This window comes from Artibeus jamaicensis, unplaced genomic scaffold (assembly GCF_021234435.1).
Source record: "Artibeus jamaicensis isolate MK-2021 breed Jamaican fruit bat unplaced genomic scaffold, CSHL_Jam_final scaffold_847, whole genome shotgun sequence".
Taxonomy (NCBI): Eukaryota; Metazoa; Chordata; class Mammalia; order Chiroptera; family Phyllostomidae; genus Artibeus; species Artibeus jamaicensis.
Genome location: NW_026522057.1, coordinates 28,487,047 through 28,510,715, shown reverse-complemented (window position 1 = coordinate 28,510,715; position 23,669 = coordinate 28,487,047). Strand labels below are relative to the sequence as shown.

At 48.1% G+C, this 23,669-nt stretch overlaps 1 protein-coding gene across 2 annotated transcripts in view; it reads left to right on the top strand.

Annotated features, from left to right (window-relative positions):
* Positions 1–337: 337 nt before the first annotated feature.
* The window catches only part of LOC119055913 (calmodulin-binding transcription activator 1-like), a 78,592-nt gene continuing 55,260 nt past the window's right edge, over positions 338–23,669 (top strand). The window contains exon 1 of one of the 2 annotated variants that reach the window (XM_037154212.2): positions 338–467. In XM_037154212.2, coding sequence (XP_037010107.1) covers positions 423–467 — 45 coding nt within the window. In that variant the 5' untranslated portion in view covers positions 338–422. Of the gene's footprint in view, positions 468–21,707; positions 22,140–23,669 lie in introns of those variants that run through there. The other variant, XM_037154211.2, reaches the window with a different exon arrangement.

Below are 23,669 nucleotides of genomic sequence, written 5' to 3'. Positions count from 1 at the left end.
TAGCGCCCAATCAAAACGCCACGTATCGGCCTCGAGGAAATATTCCGTGTGGAACCCTTCTTGATTGGGCAGTCCCTTCGGGCTCTGGCTACTGGGAAGCTTTGTTTAGGTCTGGAAGGCGGGCTTTCCTCAGAGTGGGTGGGGAGGGGGCGTTGACCCTTGACCAATCCTTTCATTCCGTTGGGTGGTGACTAGCCAATGGGCCAGATGAATAGGACGCTCCTCCCGGAGAGTAGTGAGACCCCTAGTGAAGGACGATTGGTGGTGGAAGCGATGAGTGGCAGCTGAACAGCCCAACAGGCGCAGTGCGTGGGCCGCGGGGCGGGGCCAGGGCGGGTGCGCGGCGGCGGCGGGGTGGCTGGGCCGGCGGCGGCGGCGGTACGAGGCGCGCGCTCGGGGTCCCGGTCGCGAGGAGGAGGAGGATGTGGCGCGCGGAGGGGAAATGGCTGCCGAAAACAAGCCGGAAGGTAAGAGCCGGAGCATGAGGACCGGGGGCGGCGCGGCGGGCGGCGGGACCCGGCCCCGCCGGACATCCCGGGCATCGGCGGCGCCGGGAGGGAGCGCGGGGGCGCGGCGGCGGCGGGCGGCGGGCGCCCCAGTCGGGGAGGGGTTGGCGGGTGGGGGGCGGAGCGCGGCCGGTCCTGAGGTGACACGCGGGGCGGTGGAGCGCGGCGCCGCACACCCCCACCCGGGGGCGGGCTGGGGCCGGAGGGGCGGGGGGCCGGCGGGCGGGGGCCGGGCCCAGTGAGGAGGAGGAGCCCGCGGAGGGAGGGCCGGCGCCTCCCCCACCCGGACCGGGCATCCCCACCGCTCCCGGGCCCGCGGCGCGGCTCCCGCCTCCCGCCCCCCGCGTCGGCCTGGTGGGGGCCGCGGGGCGGAAAGTTTATCCGCCTCGGGCCCCCTCTGGCCCCGCGCCCCACTGCCCCGGGCTAGTCCCCGTCGGGGCACGGCCGGCGCTCACCCTCGCCGCCTCTGGCTCTGGAGCGGCAGGGCCAGGCTGACTCTGTCCAGCATCACCCTCCGGCCCCGTGGGCGCCTCCCAGAGCCGGCGGGGTCCCCGCGCTTCTCCCCACCAGGGGGACCCCGTCCCGCTGAGCGTCCCCGGGCAGACGGGCCTCGTGTGACCCCTCCCCCTCCCCTTCCTGGGAGGGGGCCTGCGCAGCATCCCCACCCCTAGCAGTCTTTCCCATCCTACTCTTGCCCTTGCACCCCTTGCCGCTAGGAGGGTGGGGTCTCCGTTTCTATGGCAAGTGAGGATCTTCGTAGTCCCTTGCCCTTTACCTTCTGTGACCCTGATCCTTCTTTGGCACAGGGGTCTGTCTCCTCCTCTCATCTTCCGTGTACTCTTTTGGGGCCTCCGCACACCATCTATTGACCCTTTTGCCAGGACAAGGGGACTCGGGCTACCCACGTTCTTCTTCCCTCACCCAGTGGTTAGTGGGGGGTCTGTGCAGCGCTGAAGTCATTCTAAATGGGAAAGCAGACACTTGGTACAGATTATGCGTACTCTCTACACACTTTCCTGGGTTAGGGCGAGCTCATTCCCTGATTACCCTTTGAGTTGCCCTCTTTTTCTTTCGGGATAAATTGAACATGCCAGGGCTCCCTTCCGCGTTTGTCTGTCTCCGGTAATCAGAAGTCTCTTCTCAGACTTCTGGTCTGGATGAGGGTGGGTGCCCATCAGATGTAGGGCAGGGCTTCCATTGTGCCTCCTACTGGAGTAAGGAGGGACCACGACAGTTGCTCAGGTGTCTGAGGAAAACGGGGTTATAATTTTGCTTCCAGTTTACTTTTCCCTCTTAGGCGGTGGCAGTGTTCACCAGTTGACAGTACCCCAGCAGGAAGACGCGTCATGGGCCCTTGTTTTTTGGTGTTCCAATTACTGTCTTCTTTGCAGTAAGAACCAGACTCTGTACACCCTGTGTTCAAGAGTCTTTGAACCTTCCCTGGAAATAAACTTCCCATTTCTTTTTTAGGAGAACTCATATCCTCCTTATGGCTTCTGCTTCCCAGTCAGCCATATTTAGTGAGCCTGTTACCTTGACTTTTTCTAATTTTCTTAAATTGTATTCGTGTTGGCTGGGTAAGAAGAAGCCATATGCCTTTCCATCCAGAAAAGGGAGCGTAGACACCCATGTCGCCCACGTGCCTTTCGGGAAGGGGTTGCTAGTGTGCTCCTTGTACTAGAACCTCCCTTGGCCCTGGTGCTGTCCAAGTGGGATCCAAACATTTCTTTTGATCTTGTAACTTTTAGGTGAAGGTGAAATTTGGATGCTTACTATTTTTGGCTGCTATGATTCTCTTTCGGCAAAAAAGATGATTATGATGCTATGCATATGTTTATATATACACGCATGTAGGATTTTACTCATAGATGAAATCACATCCATTACATATGTGCAGAAATTTGCAAGAGTTAGATGACTATCTATATGTTTTGGGTGCATGTGCGCACTTCGATATAGATGCACGCACACACACGTATATATATATATCTCACTGTTGTTGGTAACTCTTCAGGCTTAGGAGAATTAGAAGGCTCATTGATAAATGGCCAGTTCTTATCACTCTTTCATTCGTTATTCGCACAGCACCGAATAAGTGGAACAACATCCTGAACGTTCACACGAAGTGTACAGCGCTTGCCAAAGCTCACCAAAGCTTAGGCATTCTGAATCGAGGGGCGGTATTCTCAGCTTGGTTCCTCACAGGGTTAAAAGTGCTCATCTTCATTTCTTTCCTGCCATGTAGGGGGAAGAGATTTTCATGTATTTGGGGCAAACGAGGAGTGGGTGAGAAAAATATGTGTTTCTGTGACAGAACTAGAAGTGAACGGCCATAAATATGTCGCTGTTTTTATTTTGGCCATTTAAATAATCGAGAGGGGTTGTGCACATTAGGAAAAGGCACCTTTGGGAGGGCCTGTGACACTTTGTGACAGGGTGGGAGGGATTGTTCTCCAGGTTTTTCCTGAGTGTCACGTTCTGTGTATTTGGCTGATTGCCCTTGGCTCTGGGGCAGGGCAGTGATGTGAATCTCCTCTGGTCCCCTCACTTCCTTTCCTCACAAAACTTGGAATGGTTGTTAGCTGCTGTCACTTAACTTTTTGACAGGCTGAGTTTGGAGCTTCATCCTCCCCAGCAAGCTCTGTGGGACTCGGAAGGATTTGGACTTTTTTTTTTAGATTTTTTACAATTTATTTTTAGAGAGGAGGGGAGGGAGAAGGAGAGGGAGAGAAACATCCTTGTGCAAGAGAAACATCGATTGGTTTCCTGTCTCAGGCCCCGACCTGGGGATCCGGTCCACAACCCAGACATGTGCTCTGACTGGGAATCGAATTGGCGACCTTTGGGTTTGCAGGCCGGTGCTCAGTCCACTGAGCCACACCAGTCAGGGTGCATTGGGACCTTTAAGTGCTTTTCTAGCGAGGAGATGCTCCACCTGGGTTACCGAGTAAGGAGACAGGGTCATCTGGACGACTGGTTAGCTTAGGCCGACCTGCAGACTTTGCCCTTCACTTAATATTGGGTTATCTAGTGAGCATGGTATCCACTGCCTTGAAGTAGCACTTTCACCTCAATTTTCTTTTCTGTAGGTTTTTTAAAAGTTTTCATATTTTTCATTCTGTCTGTGTCTATTCTCAGCTTGATGGAATTGTGTATTTTAGGTTGTAGTATTACTCACCCTTGGAAAATAAGAGACGGCAACCTGCTGGAGATGTCGGTGTTTTCCCGGCAGAGGCGGCCTCCTGCCGGGCATCCTTGCCTGCCCAGCTCCATCCCAGCGATGCCTTGGGAGTGCCCCTTGCTAATCGGGTGCTCGATCCAATGGGTAGTGGCAGGAAATGGTAAAGGTCAGGAGAATACACCTGAGATTAGTGTGTAAAGTTAGGCTCTTTTTTTTGAGTGTGATGCTGTTGTGCTTTCACGTCGCCTATCCCCGCAGAGCATTGGAGGTCACGTTCCTCCTGCTCCTCCAGTGTGATGTGTTTTCTTGCAGCTAGTCAGGCTACGTCGGTTCTCTTGACCTCCATTACTGTCTCGTCCCCTTGACTCCCAAGCTCCCTGCTTTTTGGACAAGGTTGGGTGACCCCGGGGCTTCCCTGGTCTTCTTGAAGACCTGACATCCTACTTCTGGGAAATGTTGGGTTTCTCCATTTTGGCCTTCAGCGGGTTCAGAATGTTGATGTGGCCACAGCAACCTCTACTTGAGCCCTGATTGGGTCCGATTTTCCTTTTCAAAAGGCGAGGGTTGCTTTTGCTTGCTCTTCGAGACATATTTATATATCCTGCTTATCCGTGTTTTTCCATTTCTTTAGCTTTCCCCCTAAAATAGCCTATTCTTTGGGGTCAGTTGGCATTATTTTAGTTCTCTGTTTATGCGGGATGTGGCCGCTGCGCTGGCGGGATTGCGACTTTCTGACTGTGAGGGGCCGTGTTGGGGCTCCGTGTCGTCCCCATGCCTCCTTTACTCCTTGGGGCCGCTCTCTGTTTCCCATTGCCTAAGGTTTGGGGGAAAGACCTCTTCGTGTGCAGTTGTACTTCTTTTCAGTTTCCTTCTGGAAAAAGCACCGGAAGGTGATTCTCATGTTCTCTTCCTTTCCCCTCATCGTGCCTGTTGCCTCCTTTGTGGGACCCTTGAATTTGTTATTTCGGAGGCAAGTTGTTTTTACATCTGCCTTCCGTCACTGAGCGCACGTCACTCCAGAGCCGCTGCTGTGGCATGCGTGCACCGGGAGGTGTTCCGTGGCTGCGCGAGACTGTCGGGGTCTTGTTAGTCTTTTAATGCAAATAGCACTTCAGTGTATCTCACACTTGTCTTTTTCTATGTTTTTGTAGGGAATTCTTTTCTGAATTTAATCATTTGGATTATCATCTTACAAAAATATACTCTAATAGTGTACTATTCCGCCGAGCTTTCCCCCAGCCCTGCAGGACTGGAGATGTGGAGAAGGTGGAGGGCGTACCGGGAGAGACATCTGGCAGCTCTCCCTCAAACTGTGTGTGCGTGTGTGCGAGTGTGTGTGTAGGAAAGTCAAGTCAACCTTTTTAAATGTCCAGGCGTCACTGTGAGGTCATTTGGATGTACGGTTGGCTGGAATGTCTGTTCGACATCTGAGCAGCAGCACGCCGGGCATCGTGTAGAACCCACATCAGGTGCGTCCTCTGCAGAAGGAGGTGGCGGGGAGATCATTGTCTCTTACCGTTACTTGGTACGTTTCATGGTTTCAGAGAGTAAGAACTACACGAGCGTCTATTACATCTTTACTGTTGGGAAGTATTATATCTAAATTTAATGCTAATTTTGGTGACCATTTTTTAAAAAAAATAAATTTTTAAAGATTTTATTTATTTCTTTTTAAAGAGAGGAGGAGGGAGAGAGGGAGAAAAACGTCGATGTGAGAGAAAAACATCCACCGGTTGCTCCTGGCCCTGACTGGGAATCGAACTGGGGACATTTTGGTTTGCGGGCTGGCACTCAGTGCACCGAGCCACGCCAGCCGGGGCATAGTGGGGGTGACCATTCTTAGGCTAGGGGTCTGATGTAATCATCTTTGCGTTTGTTTATTATGTGGCTCTTAGTTCTCTGTACTTTTTAGTGGTACTGGTATTTGTGTCTCTTTTTTTGTAATAGCCTCAGATTATTTTTAGATGTAGTTATGGTACATATATTGATGGTAATCATAGTAAAGAATTGACCTGAAGTGCACTTTTTCCTTTCCTTCCGTGTGAAGTCAGGTTTCCTTCTACGTCTGTAGAAACCACTACTGCCAGCGTGTCCCTCGTAGGAAGAACTCTTGCTGAGAATTGTCGTCGTCCGTGGTTTGGCAGTCCTTTTATTCGTGTGGACATGTGACTGAGTATTTCTTGTGGTGACAGGCAGTATGTGTTTCTTTTTCATTGCCATTAAAACAGATCATTTCCTAAAATGTTCTGTATCTTCTAGAATCACTTACAATGCCCTTTTTCTGATGTTCTAGGTGACTTCAGTCCCACTTCGGTCTCTCACGTAAAGAGTCTTTTTTATTGGCATCATTATTATAAAACAGTATTTGTAGCTCTGCTGTATCCGTGGCCTTTCTATCATGCAGGGAAGAGGGGCCCCTGTTCCTTTCATCCTGTAGTGGGCAGTAGTGTTACTCCTTGGTTCCCGGAGGGTAGGGGATGGAATGGGGGTTAAGCCACAAGGCAAGGGGTGGGAGGAGCATTTGTGACTGGGTAGTGTCCCTGGTGGAACCCTGTGTCCTTCAGGCATCTGGGCTTCCCCATGGCAGGGTTTTGGACATTTGTTTTTGCTGTGTTTGGTCTTCCTTCTGTCTCTTTGGCTCGATGATGGTAAATTTCTTTGGGTACAGCCAACAAGTATACTACTCATTTGGGGCCTTCATTCACAGGGACGTGTGGGGTCTCCCAACGTGACTTTGCCTGTGACAGTACTGTCGCCGGCCTCTGTGTGTTCGAGTGAGGAGTGTTCTCGCCCTCCACTTCCTTGTCTGGGTAACGTGAATGAGAGGACACAGTCTTTCACTCTGTCTTCCGATTACAGTGTGGAGTCTGGCTTTTCTTCTTTCTTTCTTCGGAATGCCTCCCTACCCAGTGTCAGGAGGTAGATCGATCAGATGCTATCAGATTTTGTGATCAGATGCCCTGTATTTTGTGCTCGCAGAGGATGTGTATCCGTCAGTCCTGTGTTAAGATGTATTACCGTCCGTCATGGAAAGAGGGGCTGGTGTACGTGTTGATGGCCTTCCATGCAGTGACACTTGTCATGTATTTGTAAGGGGAATGTTCTGTATATATTCACATTGGACAGCAGTCCCAATTTTTTACACTGTGGGGCAAAGCGAAACATGGTTTTCTTTTTTCTTTTTTGTCATCTGTATGCTGGCTGTGTGTTTCTAAGGTTGTATTGCATCTTTCTGCTCTGAACACCATTGCTTGTAGAAGGTCATGGGCCTCCTTGTGTAAAGATTGGTAATGCTTCCTGAGCATTTTTTAGCTCATTACCCTGGACTAGAAAAGAAACATTATGCACCCCGCCGCAAACAGAGGCCAAGTGTCAACCACACTGCTCCCTCTTCACTCTCTTTTTCAGAGGAGCGTTTGTTCACTTTCAGCTGATTGACGTATCAGAAGATGGAACCAGCGGCGGTATTTGAAAAACGATTCTCCTGTGTTTACCCCATGTTTTTTCTCCCTGGTGGGGTTGCATGCTCTCTTGTGCACAAGTCCTTTGCTCATTGGCAGAAGTGCAGTTTCATTCTGCTTTATTTTTTCAGACTTAGCCAGGCCTTTCAGTCATGCACCGAATGCCTTCCTGAGACTCTTAGCAGAGGGTGACTGCGAGGGAGCTGTGCAGGTTTGGGGCAGTGGCCCCTCCTCTGCCCTCGGTGGGGCACCTTTGTGGTTACAAGGGCCCACAGTGGCCTTCTTTGGAAGAAATGTTTGGGAGCGAGTTCCTGATAGTTTGAAACCTGTTAGCACCTGGAGACCGAGTGGCATTGCTCTCACCACTAATCTTCCTTCCTGATGTCATCTAAATTCCTCCCTGCAACAAAGAAAAATACCCCAAAACAACAGTCCTACCAAAACCCAGCAGAGCCAACCGGAAGGCCAGCTCTGAGCGCAGCGTGGCCACCAGCTGTGGGCGTGCTGCCGAAGCGATACTTTCTGTACCTGTGGTCTTCGGTGGTGGACATGCGCAGAGCCTTTTGGAACCCAGAGCACTAGACCAGTCATTGTCTCTCCCATTTTTCCTTATCAGTTAGCACAGGTAAGATTACGTATTCAATCTCTTAAAAACACTTGCAAAGTAGATCATTTTCCCTCCTCTGTTCCCACCTAACCGTTGGAATGAATCCTGGAATTTGGCTTCTCCGAACAATAGTAGATAACTACATCTCTCCTCTCGTGTTCAACACCTGTGCGGAAACGGGACCTCAGCCCCAGGAGTGCAGGCTGACAGTCGGAACTCAGGCGTCTGCCTCTCTGCAGCCCGTGCGTGATCGCGGAGATGATGGTGCTTTCAGCCAAACGCCGTAGCTGCAACCAGTGAGAAAGCCCCAGGTAGTTAGGTCTGTGTCATCTGTTTTTACACCCAACCTTTGACAAGATGTGTCTGTGTTATACTAGAGTGACACATACATACAAGCAGAAGTACTCCTGCAGTAAAAAAAAAAGAAAAAATTCTTTTCTTCTACTTTTGAAAAATAGGTATTTTCTTTCTTCATCAGGGCTGATTTAAAATGCTAGGAAGCATTTTCTGAAGGTATAGTAGTACAATCAAGAATTAATCTTACTAAAACTTAGATTTGGCTTTTAGTCCTTGTCTGAAAAGTTGTTTCTGGGGATGTATGTGCACCATTGGTTTTCTGGGGCATTTGGATATCAAACCATTTGGAAGAGATAAAAAGAAATTGGTACAGAGTATGAAATTATCAAATAGAAGAAGAAAGATGCAGTAGTGAAGAAATTACCCATTTATCGTTAAAAATAATCTCAAAGTGGTGATTGGAAGTGTCAATTCAGATATTCTCAGGAAAAATGGAGTGTTGATGTGCATACCATGTTGAAATCGGCAAATGTTCCTGTCCTACAAAGAACACTCCCCGAAATGGGGATGCCGGGAAGATAAAGAAGTCGATGGGATTGGCTATTTTAAAATGTTAAGTGTTTTCTCTCTTTTTAAAAAGTAATTGAAATAAAATAAACCTTCTTAGTGAAGGAAATGTAAACTCTAATGGAAGTTCAGCAGAATGAAACCTTTAAGAAGTGGAGATTGAAGATAAGGATTTTTTTAGTGCAAATCCACAAGGGGGTAGTGATGTTCTATCAGAGATACTCGTGGTGGAAATGTGAGCCGATCTCTTCTAACATTTTAGATTTAGAGATTAAACTGGTCTGTTTGCATTTTAACTTAATAAGATCTTCTTTTTCAAATCTTTGGCAAAATTGGCAAAATTTTTTATTGCTTAAACTTAAAAAAAATTTATTTTGGGAGAATGGCTATTTTAAGCCATTCGAATGGTAAGGAAGAGAGAGTGTCCTTGTGGTTTTGTGCTTTGGAGACATGACCAAGGATCTGAGGGTCACTTATTTTCTAAGAGAGGAATAATCTTAAATTCCCTGGGAAACATTAGGAATCTAGAAGTCAGTTATTTACGTGTCCTGAATAAAAGGACTTTAGTAACTTGTGTCTGGACTTCACAGAAGTTTGTATCACTGGCTATATTTTCAGTTCTGCCAAGAGACGAAACATGTGAATAACCCATAGCACTAGCCGCTTTTAATAGTTGTAAGTAAATCAAATTTTTATAATCTTTTTTATTAGTTTATACTTCATCATTAGATAAAAGCATTTTTTCCCCTCTTACAGAAAAATTCCAGTAGCTTGCTAGAGGTCATGATTGCCATCCTGTTATATTCAGAATTGCTTAAAATCAGGGATTGAGTGTCAGGGCCAGGTGGTTTCGAGTGGAGAATGGAAACTTGGGTGTGTTGTGCACTGTTTTCTGACAGAGGTGGCACGTGGTGGGCAAAGGATTAAGGTGGGGATGCGACTGTTTTCTACTGATTTAGTGGCAGCTAATCATATCTTTGAAAATACTATTTTTAACAATAATATGAAGTAGCTCCATGGTTTAGAAGTTATGCTTGTTTGTGGCATATACTTAGTGTGTTTCTCATTTTTGGTTTAGGGAAAAGGCTGTTAATACAGCTTTTATCTCTTTCTCTTTTTTCCCCTCTTCCCTTGGTCTGAGCAATGGCTTTTTGTCTGTTTGTTTTATTTCCTTCAGGAAATACAGGACTGGTGACTTAACATCCCCAAAGACACCATGTCGTCACTCACTCCCCTGCGCTCTGCTGGGAGCTGAACCATGACGTCCACAGGCCCATTCACGAATTTGGTTTTTCTGAGTCTCTTCTCTTGTTTTGTATTCCTGAGCTGCCTTCTGGCACATTGCACAAATCAGTTTACCATCAGTCAGCCCATAAATCAGAGATAAAAGGTAAAACAGAAGATAAGATGCTGGGTTGTTTCGACGACGGGGTTACAGTTGCTCATGTTGATCGCATCGGTGCAGTTTGGACAGGGTTTCTGGTGAAACAGACTGAAACCTAAAAACAGTCCGTTTAATTATCTCATGGTTTTGTAGGTGGATCCGTGTTGTGAACTTACCGATGCCACATTTTTGTGCTCCCGTGAAGTTCAGAGGGCTAGGCTGTAGCTTCTTTGTTAAGAAGGAGCATTTCTGTGGTAATCTGACCAAATTGGAGCTATTCTGCTTTATTTCAGAGAGCTTGGGCCTGGAGATTAAATTAGCTTCTACTGAGATTACTTTTGGAATGCATTTGGACTTTTGCGGGGGCAGTCTGTGTTGCTCTTGAAATATTTCAAATGGCTTCGCTTGATACTGATGTTTCATGTGTGTCATAGTTGTTATTCTGGAGGTAGCAGAGCGGGGCCTTGTGTTGGAGTTGGGTTTCATCTCCCCCAGGCTGTGCGTTCGTGGAGCTGCCGACTCCAGTTTCTCCTCCGGGGATGGCGCTGCGTGGAGCTCGGCTGCGGGAGAGCCTGCTGGAAGCGGTCCTTCTGGGGCTTTCCTCTGCGGGGCTGCGCGTGGCCTCTGCCGGGCCTCCTGTAGTTGATAAAGGGTGAGCTTTACAGAAGTTCATTTTCTCTGCTTTCTTGGGGGTTTGTTGACTTTCTGTATATTTAATTGCCAAGAAACATTAAGATGTTTTTATTTAGAAATCATTGTGGCTCAGTTACAGTTTATGGTGAGAGTAGATGATTCGATGAACTGCAACCATTTTGATTGACACCCAGTGTTAGTCCTAGAATGGCTTTTTTGAGCTCATGACCACTCAGAGGTACTGGCTCCTCCCACCCTAATGAAATGAGAGCTTTGTGCCCCTTCAGGTTGAAGCGCTTTGTCTGACGGGGAGCAGACCTGTGTGGCGTGTTACTTGGCTCTCTCTTCTTGGTAGGCGCCCTAAGAAAGACAAATCAGAGCTCGGAGACATGAAAAAGCATTTGAAGATGACATAAATGACATTTATTACTTCCTCTAAGAACCGAATCATTTAAAAATTATTTAAATACAATTTCTAGGGCAGATTTTGTAAGTAATGAAGAAGGGACTATTTAATGGCAGAGGATGTCCATAAACACTCCCAAACTTTAAAACCATGCATCACTAGGGTTTATGACAAGTTTGGGGTTTTGATGTCAGATTTCAGAATACTGGGGAGACCAGCCGTAGTGTCGGCACCTCGTTTTGTCTTGCTCTGAAGCAAACAACGCTGGACGAGTCCCCTGGTCGAGAAGGCTTAGCTTGCCCATGTGGCCTCTTGACCAAGCCCCCTGCTATCCCCCGCCTGGGCGCTTCTCCTTCAGTGTCCAGTCCCTTGGGACTGGGACTAGGGACCTCAGCTAGGTGTGATTTTCTGCTGTCCCTGTGCTGCTGTGGAGGCCAGGTGCTGGTACCCCTTGCCTTGCTCCTTACCAGGTACCACTTCACCGCTCTTGGTTCTGGCACTGCCTCTCACCTGCTGTCCCTGGACCCGGGTGCCCAAGCAGGGAGTCTGTGGGTAATAAGGTGAGGGCACTCATGTGTTGATAAAGGGTTGCACTAGTGATGGCTTCCAAGACTCTGTCCATCTCGGTTCAGGGTTGTGAGTCGTGAAGTTGGCTGTCCAGAACCATGCTTCCTGGCTGGCTTTGCTGGTGTCCCACACAAGTCTCTCTTTTTCTTGTGCGGCACCTGCTTCAGGTCAAGTGCGACTGCGTGGGCCCGAGCTGTGGAGGAGGGTTTGCACTGTGGTCACTGCAGGGCCTCCTTCTGGTGGCTGTCAGAGGGCCTGGTTTTTTAGGGATGACACGTCACGGGTATTTACCTACAACAACGTAAAAATTGTTGAAGTTGTTGAAAAGATGAACAGCACAGAATGTTTATTCTGCTTAGTTATTCCCTATGACACATTTAGGCTCTTTATTCCGGTGTGGATGAGCATTCATAGTTTGGGAAAAATACACTTAAATAACACACAATTACAGATGGAAAAGTGTCTGCTAACCCCAGACTTTTTACACTTAAGATTGTATTATTTATGTGTATTGAGTTTTTTCCCCTGGAGTTGATGAATATAACTGTTATTAAAATGTATTGATCGCTAGTAACTCAGTAACTAATTTCCTGCTAAGAAACACGGGGCGTTTCCGTGGGTCTGCAGTGATGGATCACGGAGGGTCTTCACTGGGGCGTGCTCCCTGGGCTGCTACAAGCCTGGCATTTGGAGAGGCTGTGAGCATAATTTATTTTTTGAATGTTTTGTTCATATTTAAAGCTACTGAGGGGCAAGTTAATGTTCCCGGTGTTCTTGCCAAGGTTCTCTGCCTGATCCTTTCTGTCTCTGCCGTTATGAAAGGTGCCGGATGAATTATTTGCTTTGATAATGCTTCTGATGCAGGTCTCTTCGTTTAATTTTATTGATAGAGGCTGTTGAGCTTAAAAGGAAAGTATGACAGGCAGAAGGTGGTGAGTGGGTACTCAGCATTTTGAAGTACTTGTCTTTCTTCCTGGGGGTCCTCCAGAAATTGATCATAGGTTACTTGACCAGATTCAAGGCCCAGAGATTTATTCCAGACGTCCTGGGAGGCGAGGAACGTCAGTCCTTCTCTACTGAATCTGATTATTCTGCATCTGACCCGTGCTGCCGGTGTGGGTGTCTTCTGATGCAAATCTGTGACACTGGCAACCTTTCTGACTGGGCTGAGTGGCCCTGACAGCTGTTATCTGTGCTCTCCAGGTACTTTTAGTCTCCAGCCCCCATGGCCGTGCCTGGAGGGATTGAGGAGGCATTGGGCTGTTCTGGTGCTGCTCCAGGTTGTCGTGGATGCTCTCCGCCACCTTCTCCGCAGCCGCCTTCATCACGGTCCCGCCTCTGGCGAGGTTCTTCGTCCTTGTCACTGGGTGAAAGAACGAACATACCAGTCGTTTGTTTGATAAGAATGGAAGTCGTGATTTTCAGAGTGCTTTTAAAAATAAGCAGTGGTTAGTGGTGATGGCGCACAACACCGTGAATGCCACGAAACTGTGTACTCCAAAAGGGGGAAAATGCTAAGTTTGTATTACGAATGTTTTACCACAGTTGTAGAACAGACTCTGAGTGCATTGAACAGTGAGTGAGAATAGCAGCGAGGTCCTGACAGTAAATACACGGCAGTGTTTTCATCACCCCAAGGGGAAGTTGTGCCTTAAGTAAAGTATCGGAATCCTCCTGCCCACCACCACCTGTCTCTTGTCCCCTCCCCCTCCCCCGCCGTCTGTCTCACACACGGTGGCCAGCAGGCTCCGGGGTTCATTTATACAGGCAGCGGACACAAGGACAGTCAGCAGGCCCTGCTGCAGTGGGGCAGGTTGGATGGAAGGAACACAAGCCATCAGGGCAGGTCCAGTGGAGGTGGTTTCTGTATAAGAAGAGCAGACGCGGTCTCGGCCTCCCAGCACCGGAACTGAAGTGAACAGTCTGGAGCTGGGCCTGGACCTGGAGAGTCTGGAGGAGGGTCTTCCGCTGGAGCCCCAGACCGGGCTGGGGTCTCTTCTGGGGCACCACGGCCCCCATCTCTGCCATTCCTTGTTTCTCTTCACAGACAAGATGTCTCCACTTACTTGGAGTGTCCTTGCTCCTCCATAATCACCTGTCACCTCGACCTGTCATGGCCCAGTTGTGGCTCCCGCATGTCCGACTCCATTCCTGTGCTCCCTCTCATTTGGTGCTAATCTCCAAGGCTTGAATTTAGAATACTCAGGACGGACCTTCGGACAGTTGCTTTGCTTTGTTTCCACAGGCCTGGTGTTCACCCTGTTCAGTCAATGCCGAGGAGAGCTGGTGAGGCGCTCTCTGCCTGCCGATCATTTCGAGGGGCGTAGGGTGAAAGCTGATGTGAGAAGGGGACTATGGCAGGGGTCCCGGGCCCTCAGACCGTTCCATCAAACATGTGAAAGGAAGAATGTCAACTCCCAACTGGATTTCTTACGTTCAGTTGCTGTAGTGGGTAAACTTGCTGCAGAACCCGGCCGCTGCAGCTGCCACGCGAGGCCAGGCGTCTCCAGCCAGTGCGTCACTGTCCCCAGGCCACTGCTCTGAGCGGTGGTGCAGCAGTCGGGGCACACTGGGACGGGGGCACGCTGGTCTGTGCCGCTGTGTCCTGGGCGGGTTCTCCGGCCCTTTGGGGGATGTCAGTGTCACCTGAGGTTTCCCACAGATTGGGTACTTGGGTGGGCTTCCTCACTGTTCCCTGGTTGTAGCCCACTAAACCCGAAAGGCTGGGGACAAACATCCAAAGTAGGAAACAGAGACGTTGCCTTGGAAAAGGGAGTATGGGCAAGAGCACAGAAAACCGCCCCTGTTCACGCCCGAGTGCCGCCTGTGCGCACACTGGTCTGACTGTTCCCGGGCCTCCCCTTCCTGTCCCTTACCCTGTCTTTCCTCGAGATTTCTCACTGCGGAGGGGGAAACAGAGTTGCAGGAGACCGGTGGGGGGCTGAAAGCGCAGCGGCCTGGAGGCACTGAGTAAGGCCGATAACCTGTGCACCACTGAATCTTCTGAACGCACAGCTGCTTAGTCACCGATGTCTCATGGCGATGACCTTGGATGTATTCAGAAAAGCAACACTTAGTGTGTCCTGCTTACCGAAAGAGGGAAGCATGTAATGTTAAAAAATACCACCACCGCCACAGCTGTCTGCCCTGGCCTGTGTGGCCCCGCTGGTTGGAGCGTCGTCCTGTCCACTGAGGGGGCTGTGGGTTGGTTGGTTCCCTTGGTGAGGGACCCTAGCAGAGGCAGCCAGTCGATGTTTTGGCTTCCCTCCCTCCCCCTGCCCCTTTCTAAAAGCAATGAAAAAATGTCCTTGGGTGAGGATTAAAGAAAAAAAAAAACATGGCCATCAAAGAAGTTTTTAGTACTTAAGGGATTTGATTCCTTTTTTAATAACGACTTTATTGAGATATAATTCACATACCATAAAATTCATTCTTTTAAAATATATAACTCGGTGGCATCTAATACATTCGCACAGTTGCACAGCTCTGCCCACTGTCTAATTCCAGAACATCTTCATTCCAGAAAGAAACCTTTCTCTGCTAGTGGCCATTCTCCCCTCGTCCAGTCTCTAGGCAATCAGTCATCTCTTCCGTCTTTATAGATTTGCCTGGTCTGGAAACTTTATATAAATGGACTCTTACAATATGTGGCCTTTTGTGACTGGCTTCTTTCCTTTAGCATAATGTTTTCAAGGTTGATCCATGTTGTAGCATCTACCAGAACTTCACCCTTTTTATAGTGAAACAATACTGTATAGATACACATTTTATTTATTCATCAATTGATGGACATTTGAATTGTTTTCACTTTCTGGCTATTATGAATAATGCTGCCGTGAACATTGTGTCCCTGTTTGTGTGTGAACATATGTTTCCAGTTCTCCTGCGTGTATACCTAGCCTTGGGACTGCTGGGTCATACGGTATCTCTGTTTAATGGGGGAAGTGCCAAACTGATTTCCAGGGTGGCTGCTTGTCGTGGGCCTTCTTTCTGCCTTCTGGATGTACATGCCTTATCAGGTGGAGGACTGGCAAATATTTTCTCCCATTCTGTGGGCTGTCTTTTCACTTTCTTGATAATGTCTTTTGAAGCACAGAAGTTTTCAATTTCAATCAAGTTCCATTTATTTGTGTTTTCTTTTGTTGCTTATGTTTTTGGTGTCGCCATTAAGAAACGGTTGTCTGTGGCCACACCACACGTAACCCGCCCCATCCTACCTGATCTCGGAAGAAACCACTGTCTGATCTAAGGCCATGAGGATTTACAGTCATTTTTTTTAAAAAAACAATTTTTACAGTTTTAGCTTTTGCGTCTAGGTCTCTGATTCATTTTGAGTTAATTTTTGTATCTCTTTTGAGGTAGGTAGGCTTTCAGCGTCATTCTGTTTGGCATGTGGCTATCTGGTTGTCCCGGCACCATTTGTGGAAAAGACCGTTCTTTGCCTGTTGGCGTATCTTGGTACCTTTGTCAGTCAGTTGAACATAAACGTGTGGAATCTCGGTTCTAATCTGTTGATATGCACAGCTCTCCTTATGCCAGTACCACACTGTCTTGATTATTGTAGTTTTTTAGTGAGTTTTGAAATTGGGAGGTGTCATTCCTCCAGCTCTTCTTTTTTTTTATTTTTTTAAGACTGTTTTAACTGTTCTAAGTCTCTTGAATTTCCACATGAATATTAGGATCAGCTTGTCAGTTTCTGCAAAACAGACAGTTTTGATATTGATAGGGATTACATTTTGTGTATCCATTTCAGGAGTCTAAAGCTTCTTTATGGATCTACTGTTTGCTTGGGAACTACTGGCTAACGGAAGCACCCAAGCTTCTTGCCTTAAAAAAAATCATTGTTTTAATTTATTACTACTGTAGGCTGCTTTGGTGAGACACTGTAATTCACTGATAGGCTGGAATTGGACTTTTCATGTTGCAAGAGAGCAAATAGCTAATTCATACAGCCTGTAGGTTGGCTTCTTTTGGTCATGTGTTCTTTTGATGTGAAAGTTTGCTGATGTCTTGAATGTTTACAAAAAATATGGTATTCTGGTTAACACTTGTTCTGATTAATAGAGAATTAACAGATATTTTATATGAACATTTAGTTACCAAATACTGAGAATGTATTACAACAAACCCGACATTAAAATTGATATAATTGTTATTCTTATTATGGAGATGTCAGGTATTTTAGGGTCTCGTAGTCCTGTGGGGGCCATGTGAGTATCGGTTATTATCATGCTCTCAAGTCAGTTCATTTACTCAACAAATAATAATGAAGTGCCAGGTGCAGAGAAGGACATGGTCCCTGTCCTCGTGGAGCTAATGGGGAAACTGACATTAATCAAGGTGCCATGTGAAATTACAACTTACGCAGTGCCAGGAAGACATAAGTACTATGAAGGGAAGAGCAGTGTATCATAAAGGGATTTGACTGATCTGAGAGGCTGGTGGAGGATTCCTGAATTAAGCTATGAAGGAAAATGGGAATTAACTGTGGGGAAAATGAGGGAAAGAAATTCCAGTTAATTGGATGAGCTGGTTAGTGAGATGCGTGGGGATACTCTGATTCTATTCTGGCTGTTTATTCTTCTTGAGAAAGAGTATCTCAAGATTTGACTCTGATCTTCATTCTGCCCTGTAAGTGTCTTGTGACCTTAAGCAAGTAACTCAACCTTTCTGAGCTTATTTACTTACTGTTTTTTAATCTTATTAAAGGCATTGTGTACCTGTTTTTATTTAGAGATAAATAAAACAAATATATATGAAAACATACAGAAATCTAGTCTTTTGATTGATTGTATTAAAATGTATTAGTATAATTTAAAAATAATTACTTTGGAGGGATTTTCCATGGTTGGTTTCTTGGGAATGCAGTTTCAGTAAATTGAGTGTGTTCCTGGACATTTCTTCCCCCAGCCTTTGAGATTAAGATTCACTTCAGTTCCTACATTCTCTGGACGCCTCCCTCCCACGTGCGGGGGAGCAGGCGTGGATGTGGTGGGTTCCGGGCTGCTCATGTGCGCGCCGTAGTGAAGCTATGGGAGGAACTGGGAAGCCTTCTTGAGGGAGGTGGAGTTTGACCTGGCATCACCGACAGGTTGGAGAAGAAACTCCACCCGTGCAGAGGAAAGCAGAGCAGAGGCGTACAGCCAGCAAGGCGTAGGGAGTGGCTGGAATTCAGGTGCATGTGTGTGGATGAGTGGCATTGGCTGGGGAGAAGGCTGTTCTCTGGGAAGGGGCCGCCTCTCCAGCTCCCGCTCCTCTCAGCAGCTGTGCTCAGTTCTTTTGGACTCTGGTCTTGCCGGGGCGCCATGCTTTCTCTCAGTCTGAGGCCTTGCTTCCATTTAAATGCCACCAGAGGGGTGAGTGACAGTGGGGACCGAGAAAGAATGGTCAGTGAAGTAAGAGAACGAGAACATAAAGTCAGCAGTGCTGAGTGCAGAGGGTTGTAAGGAGTTTATTAGCTGTGATGCTGCAGAGCTTGAATAAAATGAAGCCCACGAAAAAGGCGATGATTTTTGTCGATTTGATAGTGAGTGGAGAGAATGAGAGAGGTAGCAAGGAGGTAGATAATTCTTTCAAGAATTTTGTGGTAAATACGGAGTGCTAGTAAAAATGATAGTGAAATGACTGATCAAGTCCAAGTTGAGAAGAGAAATCTCTGGGACCTGATGACTGTGGGTGTGTTAGTTACCTATCGCTGTGGTGACAAATCACCACAAACTTAGTGACTTAGAATAGGATGCGGTTGTCACCTGATGCTGTGGGTCAGGGGTTCAGACAGGGCTTTGTTAGGTCTGCTGCTTCAGGGCCCCACAAGCCTGCAGGCGTCGGTTGGGCTCGGTTTCACTTGAAGGCTCGACTGGGGAGGGAGCCTTGGCCAAGCTCCCATAGACGAAGGTCTCCGCCTTGTGTGCTGCTGGCCACCCTCACTTCCTTGCCACGTGGGCTTCTCCATCGTGGCCTCATCAGAGCCTGCAGGGAAGTCCGCCAGCAAGACAGAAGTGTCATCAGTGTCTCCTGGTCACGGAAGTGAGGTCTCCTCACCTGTGCCATGTTCTGTTGTTAGGAGCAAGTCACTCGCTCTGGCGTGCTCTTAAGGGGAGGGCGTCACGCAAAGCTGCATGCTGACTCAGAGCCGGTGATCACAGGTAGCCCGCCATGGAGCTTGTCCACAAGTAAGGAGGGATGCTGGCACTAGAAGGCACTAGAACAGTTCTTCTGAGAGAGGCCCCAGGGGCTGCAGATGGCATGATGGGAACTTTTAGACAGGGAAATTTGGGGGGTGGAGTTGCAGGGGAGGTTCAGATATGGCCCCGTCGGTGTTGGTGACCTTACTCAGGAAGCCTTCCCTGCCGCCTCCACCCCAACTCCACCCCAACGAGGGGGACAGGTGCCTCTCCTGTGAGACGAGTTAACAGGCTGTAGTAATTGCCACTGCTAAGCTCTCTGTGTTGCTGAAGCTGAATGATTTACCAGCACATTCCTGGCTAGCGAAGGTGGCCGTACTGCATGCCCTAGGAGGGTGTAGAGGGTCAAGTAAGGTAATTCACATGGAAGTATCTTACAGGAAGTAAAGTGATATGCAGGCAAATGGTGTTAACTGTGCTCCTTTGCTCATGTTCGGTAGAACGTGTGGACGTTGCTTCCATGTCCCTTGTTAACTTGGGTTCACTGTGTTGTACTGAGTTAGTGAACCGGCCCTTATCTAATACTGTGGCATTTTCAGGGCCTTTGAGTAGAGTGTTTGCTTTCATGATAAGTGACTCCAAGCTGCTGTCCCTTTCAAGTACTTTTATCCAGTTTTTATTGTTTCTTTTTTTTTTCTTTTTTTAATCTGTCTTTGCTATTCCTTAACACTCCTTTGCTTCTCCTTCCCTGTCACTTTCTAGCTATTCTTTTCCCTCGGATTTGTTGCTTCTGATCTTCTCTGGGCTTGGCAACCTGATAATTAAGCTCATTAGAACTGTGAGCTGTTCAGTAGTAATCAAGCCAGGAACTCGGGTTGGAGCCCTCTCCCCAGTGACGTGTGTGAGCTTTTGTGGGTGGACTTTGTGAAGACCTCCTTGGCCGCAGAGCTCATCCTGGCTTCCGTGCTGGTTCTGGCTGTGCGTGGATTAGGTGCGGTTCCTGTGGAGCCGAGTTCCACTTGGGGAGCGTGGCTGCCATTCTCTCTGTGCCTGCCTCATTGCTCTGTTGGGAGAGTCAGTGCTGTGCTCTCCTTTAGCTTTGATGAGCTTTAAGTTTTTTGGGCAGTAGCAAGTAGTGCGGTAGGTGATGGGTAGTCAGTCTGTGGTTCGTGGACCAAAAAGTGTTAGACAAGCAAGGGAAATTTTCCCCCGGCTCGACACCTGGCATGTGCAGGAGGTCCGTGCTTGCCTGCCTTCGGACGGGAGTCCAGCCCAATCACTAGACAGCCTTTGAGGCTCCTCAGTGTCTTCTTGATGCCGGGCTTCTCTGGCAGAGCAGTGGGGGTACTTTACCTGCCCAGACGTCTGTGTCGTTCCCTCCAGGAAGCATGGGCTCCTGGAGAGGGCCTGTGTTCTTGGGGAAGGGGCACAGGGGTTTGGGGGGCCTGCTCCTTCCTGGCCATGCCCTTGGCAAGAGTCTGTCCCCATGTGTCTTGATGTCTCCTTTTCCAGGGTTCGCATGAAGGGTGCCCTGCTCCCCGCGGGACCACAGCAGGAGTTTCTGTGGGCAAGTGCTTGTGGCGGTGCATGACATCAGGCGCAGCGCCTCTTCGTTGGGTTGGTTTCATTGGTGTTTCGCTCGCTCTGTCTTTGAGGAATTAAAGGCATTATTGTCATCAGTGCTAGTGACGAAAAGTGCCATAAAACAATGACACTTTAAATTCTTTGTGGCTTTTTCCTGAATATGCCCTACTGGAATGTATTTGTACAAATGTGGACATTTAATAAGTGCTCTTTGATTATTTTCAGAATATTGAGTTCTGGTTTTGTAGCCAAATTAAATTTATGAAAGTCCTGATGATACTGTGATTCATATCTAGAAAGAATAATTTTTTTTCATTCTGAAATCACTTTAAGTGTGCTTTACCTGAATCTGGTAATAGTGAATCAATTAATGTGATTTCTCAGGTCATAAATCAGGCTTGAAATATTGTAGCATTAATTCCTCTGTAAGCCCCTTGGAACTTCAGCAGTTTCGTGGTCTGTTTTAGCTACTTGTTTGCTTTTGAACTCAATTCTAGGTGTTGAACTCAATTTGAGAGCCTAAAATGGTTTGTGCCCTAAATACCTTAGAGGCTACTCCTTGCCTTTTTTACTAGCTGGCCTTCATAGTGTGAAGTCGGCCACCTCTCGGACTTTTCCCTTTCAACTTGGGCATACGCTGTGATTTTTGTCTTTATCCTGTAGGAATGTTGCAAGGGTTTTTATAGTAGCACTTACGGTATATTTTAAACATCTTGAAAAGAGGTAATATGTGAGCAGAACATATTTTAGTACTGTATCACATATTTTTCCCCCCACTAACCTTTTGTGGTTCAGAAAAAACGATACAGTTTCTGTTCAGGAGTGCATGCTGGTCTTCCCAGTTCAGAGGTTATTAGCCCCGTTCTGTGGAGGGTCTCCAGGGCGTAGCCTGGGGCGGAGCCTGGGCCCCTTCTGGTCTGGCAGGCCTGTATTCTCACCACAAAGATGAGTGCGTTTTGTCAGTATCTGTGAGCACTGGTGAGTATTTTTATGCACTTAGTTTTTAGTGGGTCTAAGTTAGCCTTTGTCCTATTGCTCAGTTGTTTAGGGACCAGAGGATGGGTGCCAGGCAACTTGGGGCGGCCTTCAGTGAGGGAGAGGGGTTCTTAAGATGGCTGATGGCCTTCAGCGAATCTCACCGTCGTCACCAAGGCAAGCAATGGGCCAGTCTGCTTTCTTTCCATGCACTTCTGGGAATGTCGTGAATTTAAAAAATACTTGAGCTTCTATTGTTAGCCAGCCATTAAGTACCTGAGATACCAGAACAGAAAGCCAGACATCTCTTTAAGGATGCCCTTGTTATAGTCTTCTTTTGACTATGTTAGAAAAATACTGTATTGGAGAAGAAAAACTATTAGATTGGTTTTAGGTTCAGAATGGCTTTAGGAATTAGAGGTGGAGTTGTAGGTTAACAGAAGACATTTCTGAAAGGAATGACTTGTCTGTAATTAAAAAACAACAACAATGACAAATGGCACTGTGGCAGAGACTGCCAGCTGATTGTGAACTCCATCTTCTCTTCCTGGGCACGGGGCCAGACTGCATTTCCCAGCCTCCCTTGCGATTAGGTGTGGCTCTGTGGCCACCTTTGAACCAGCGGAGCAGGGAGCTGAGAAGTGGGCCACTTCCGGGCCTGGCCTGTAAAACCCTCCAGGCACAGTTGTCCGTGCCCTTCCCCTCCCTGCTGGCCAGTGCAGAGGTCCCGGTGACCCAGGAGGGCTCCTGCCGTGGGACGGAGGGAGTGCCTGCGCCCGAGCTGCTGTCCAGAGGAGGGCTCGCTGATGGACAGGCACACCTGTCTGGGACTCTGCACAAGCAAGGAGTAAATATTGATGGTATTTGAGCCATGAGATAGTTTGTTCCGAGTCAGCCTCCCCCCCATCCAGGCATGACTCCTGGACTGCTCCACAAGACTGGCGGGTGCAGTGGGGGGGCGCAGGGTCTCGGGCCCTGCTCAGGTTTGGTGGTGTGTGTGTGTCACGTAATGTGTACTGACCAGTGAATTTTAAGAATCAGTGTACGTCATGGTGAAGTTTATGAGGAAGTTGTTTTCAACGCATCACTTCTAATTAATGCAAGTAGTTTACTGCGTTCAGTGTGGCCTCTCCCCGTCTTTGATTTAATAAGCCCTGTGCGTCCTCAGCGAGCTTTAAAAGGACTCTGTGGAGACTTAAATGTTCTCAGTCCTTATTTCAAAGCACTGTAAATACAGTTTTCATCATGCTACTTCTGTGTTCAAAAGCCTGTAATCACTTCTTATTGCCTAGCATTTTGTTTCATTTATTCCAACACCCAAAGACTATATACGTACATAAGGAATGTGGCTGTGTGCAGCATCCTGAAGGGAGGCGGAAATGAGCGAAACAGTCCGAGTCTCCGAAGGCCTTGTGCTGGTGCCCCCGCAGCCTGCGGAGTTCCGTGCTGCGGCTCTTCCTCCTCCCCTTGTGGTAGGGTTTCCTCTGACTCGATATGTACGTTCTGAAGGCAGGCGATCTGTTTTATAGAGCGTCTGTTTTTCCCCTCTTGGCCACTTCCAGAGCCACTGGACACTGTAATAATGAGCCATCCCTATAGTTTCTTTTAATTATCTTGCTTGGACATTCTGGTATAGTTTTATATTATAGTTTGTGTTAACAGACAGAAGTACTTACTTCAGCTGTTAGGAATTCATGGAATTGTGCAGACAAGGAATGATAGGACTGAAAGCATCTTTTTGTGTATTTATTTTATAAGAGAAAGTTTACTTAGAAAGTTACAGAGGCAAAAGAAGGGCCCAGCAGGGTCTTTTTTAGGTCATATTCCTGATCTTCCAGATCATCTAGTTCCTGACACTCAAGGAGTGACTCCACATCGAGCGTGGGGCACGGTGCAGGCCCCACTGAGACCTGTGAGTCAGAACTTGCTTCTCAGCCAGAGCCTCAGGTGACGCGCATGCGCCCTGGAGGTAGAGCTGCACTGCTTGACCTCTCAGTGTTCCAGGCATGCAGCCCCTCCCCTGACACGGATGTACATTCAGAGGCAGGGTTGCCCCTACCTGGTGTTTCACCTGTGCACACCGCCCCATTTTCTTTCCTTCACGGCCTTTGTCTCCCTACTCCCCCTCCCCCCCGTGTGCACCCTATAATGGTAGGAAGGACTTTTGTCTGTCTTGCTGACTGCTGGGTCCCAGCTCCTAGGACAGTGTCTGGCACATGTTAGGTACTTGTTGCTGTTTGAAGAACAGGGGGAAGGCGGAAGGGGTTATAATAAGGAGGCATGTGTCTTATGAGAGGCTACTCAGATGGCACTGGCTGTGGACAGTGGGAGGAAGGCGCCTGAAGGGCCAGAGGTTGGAGTTGAGGTCAGAGGCAGC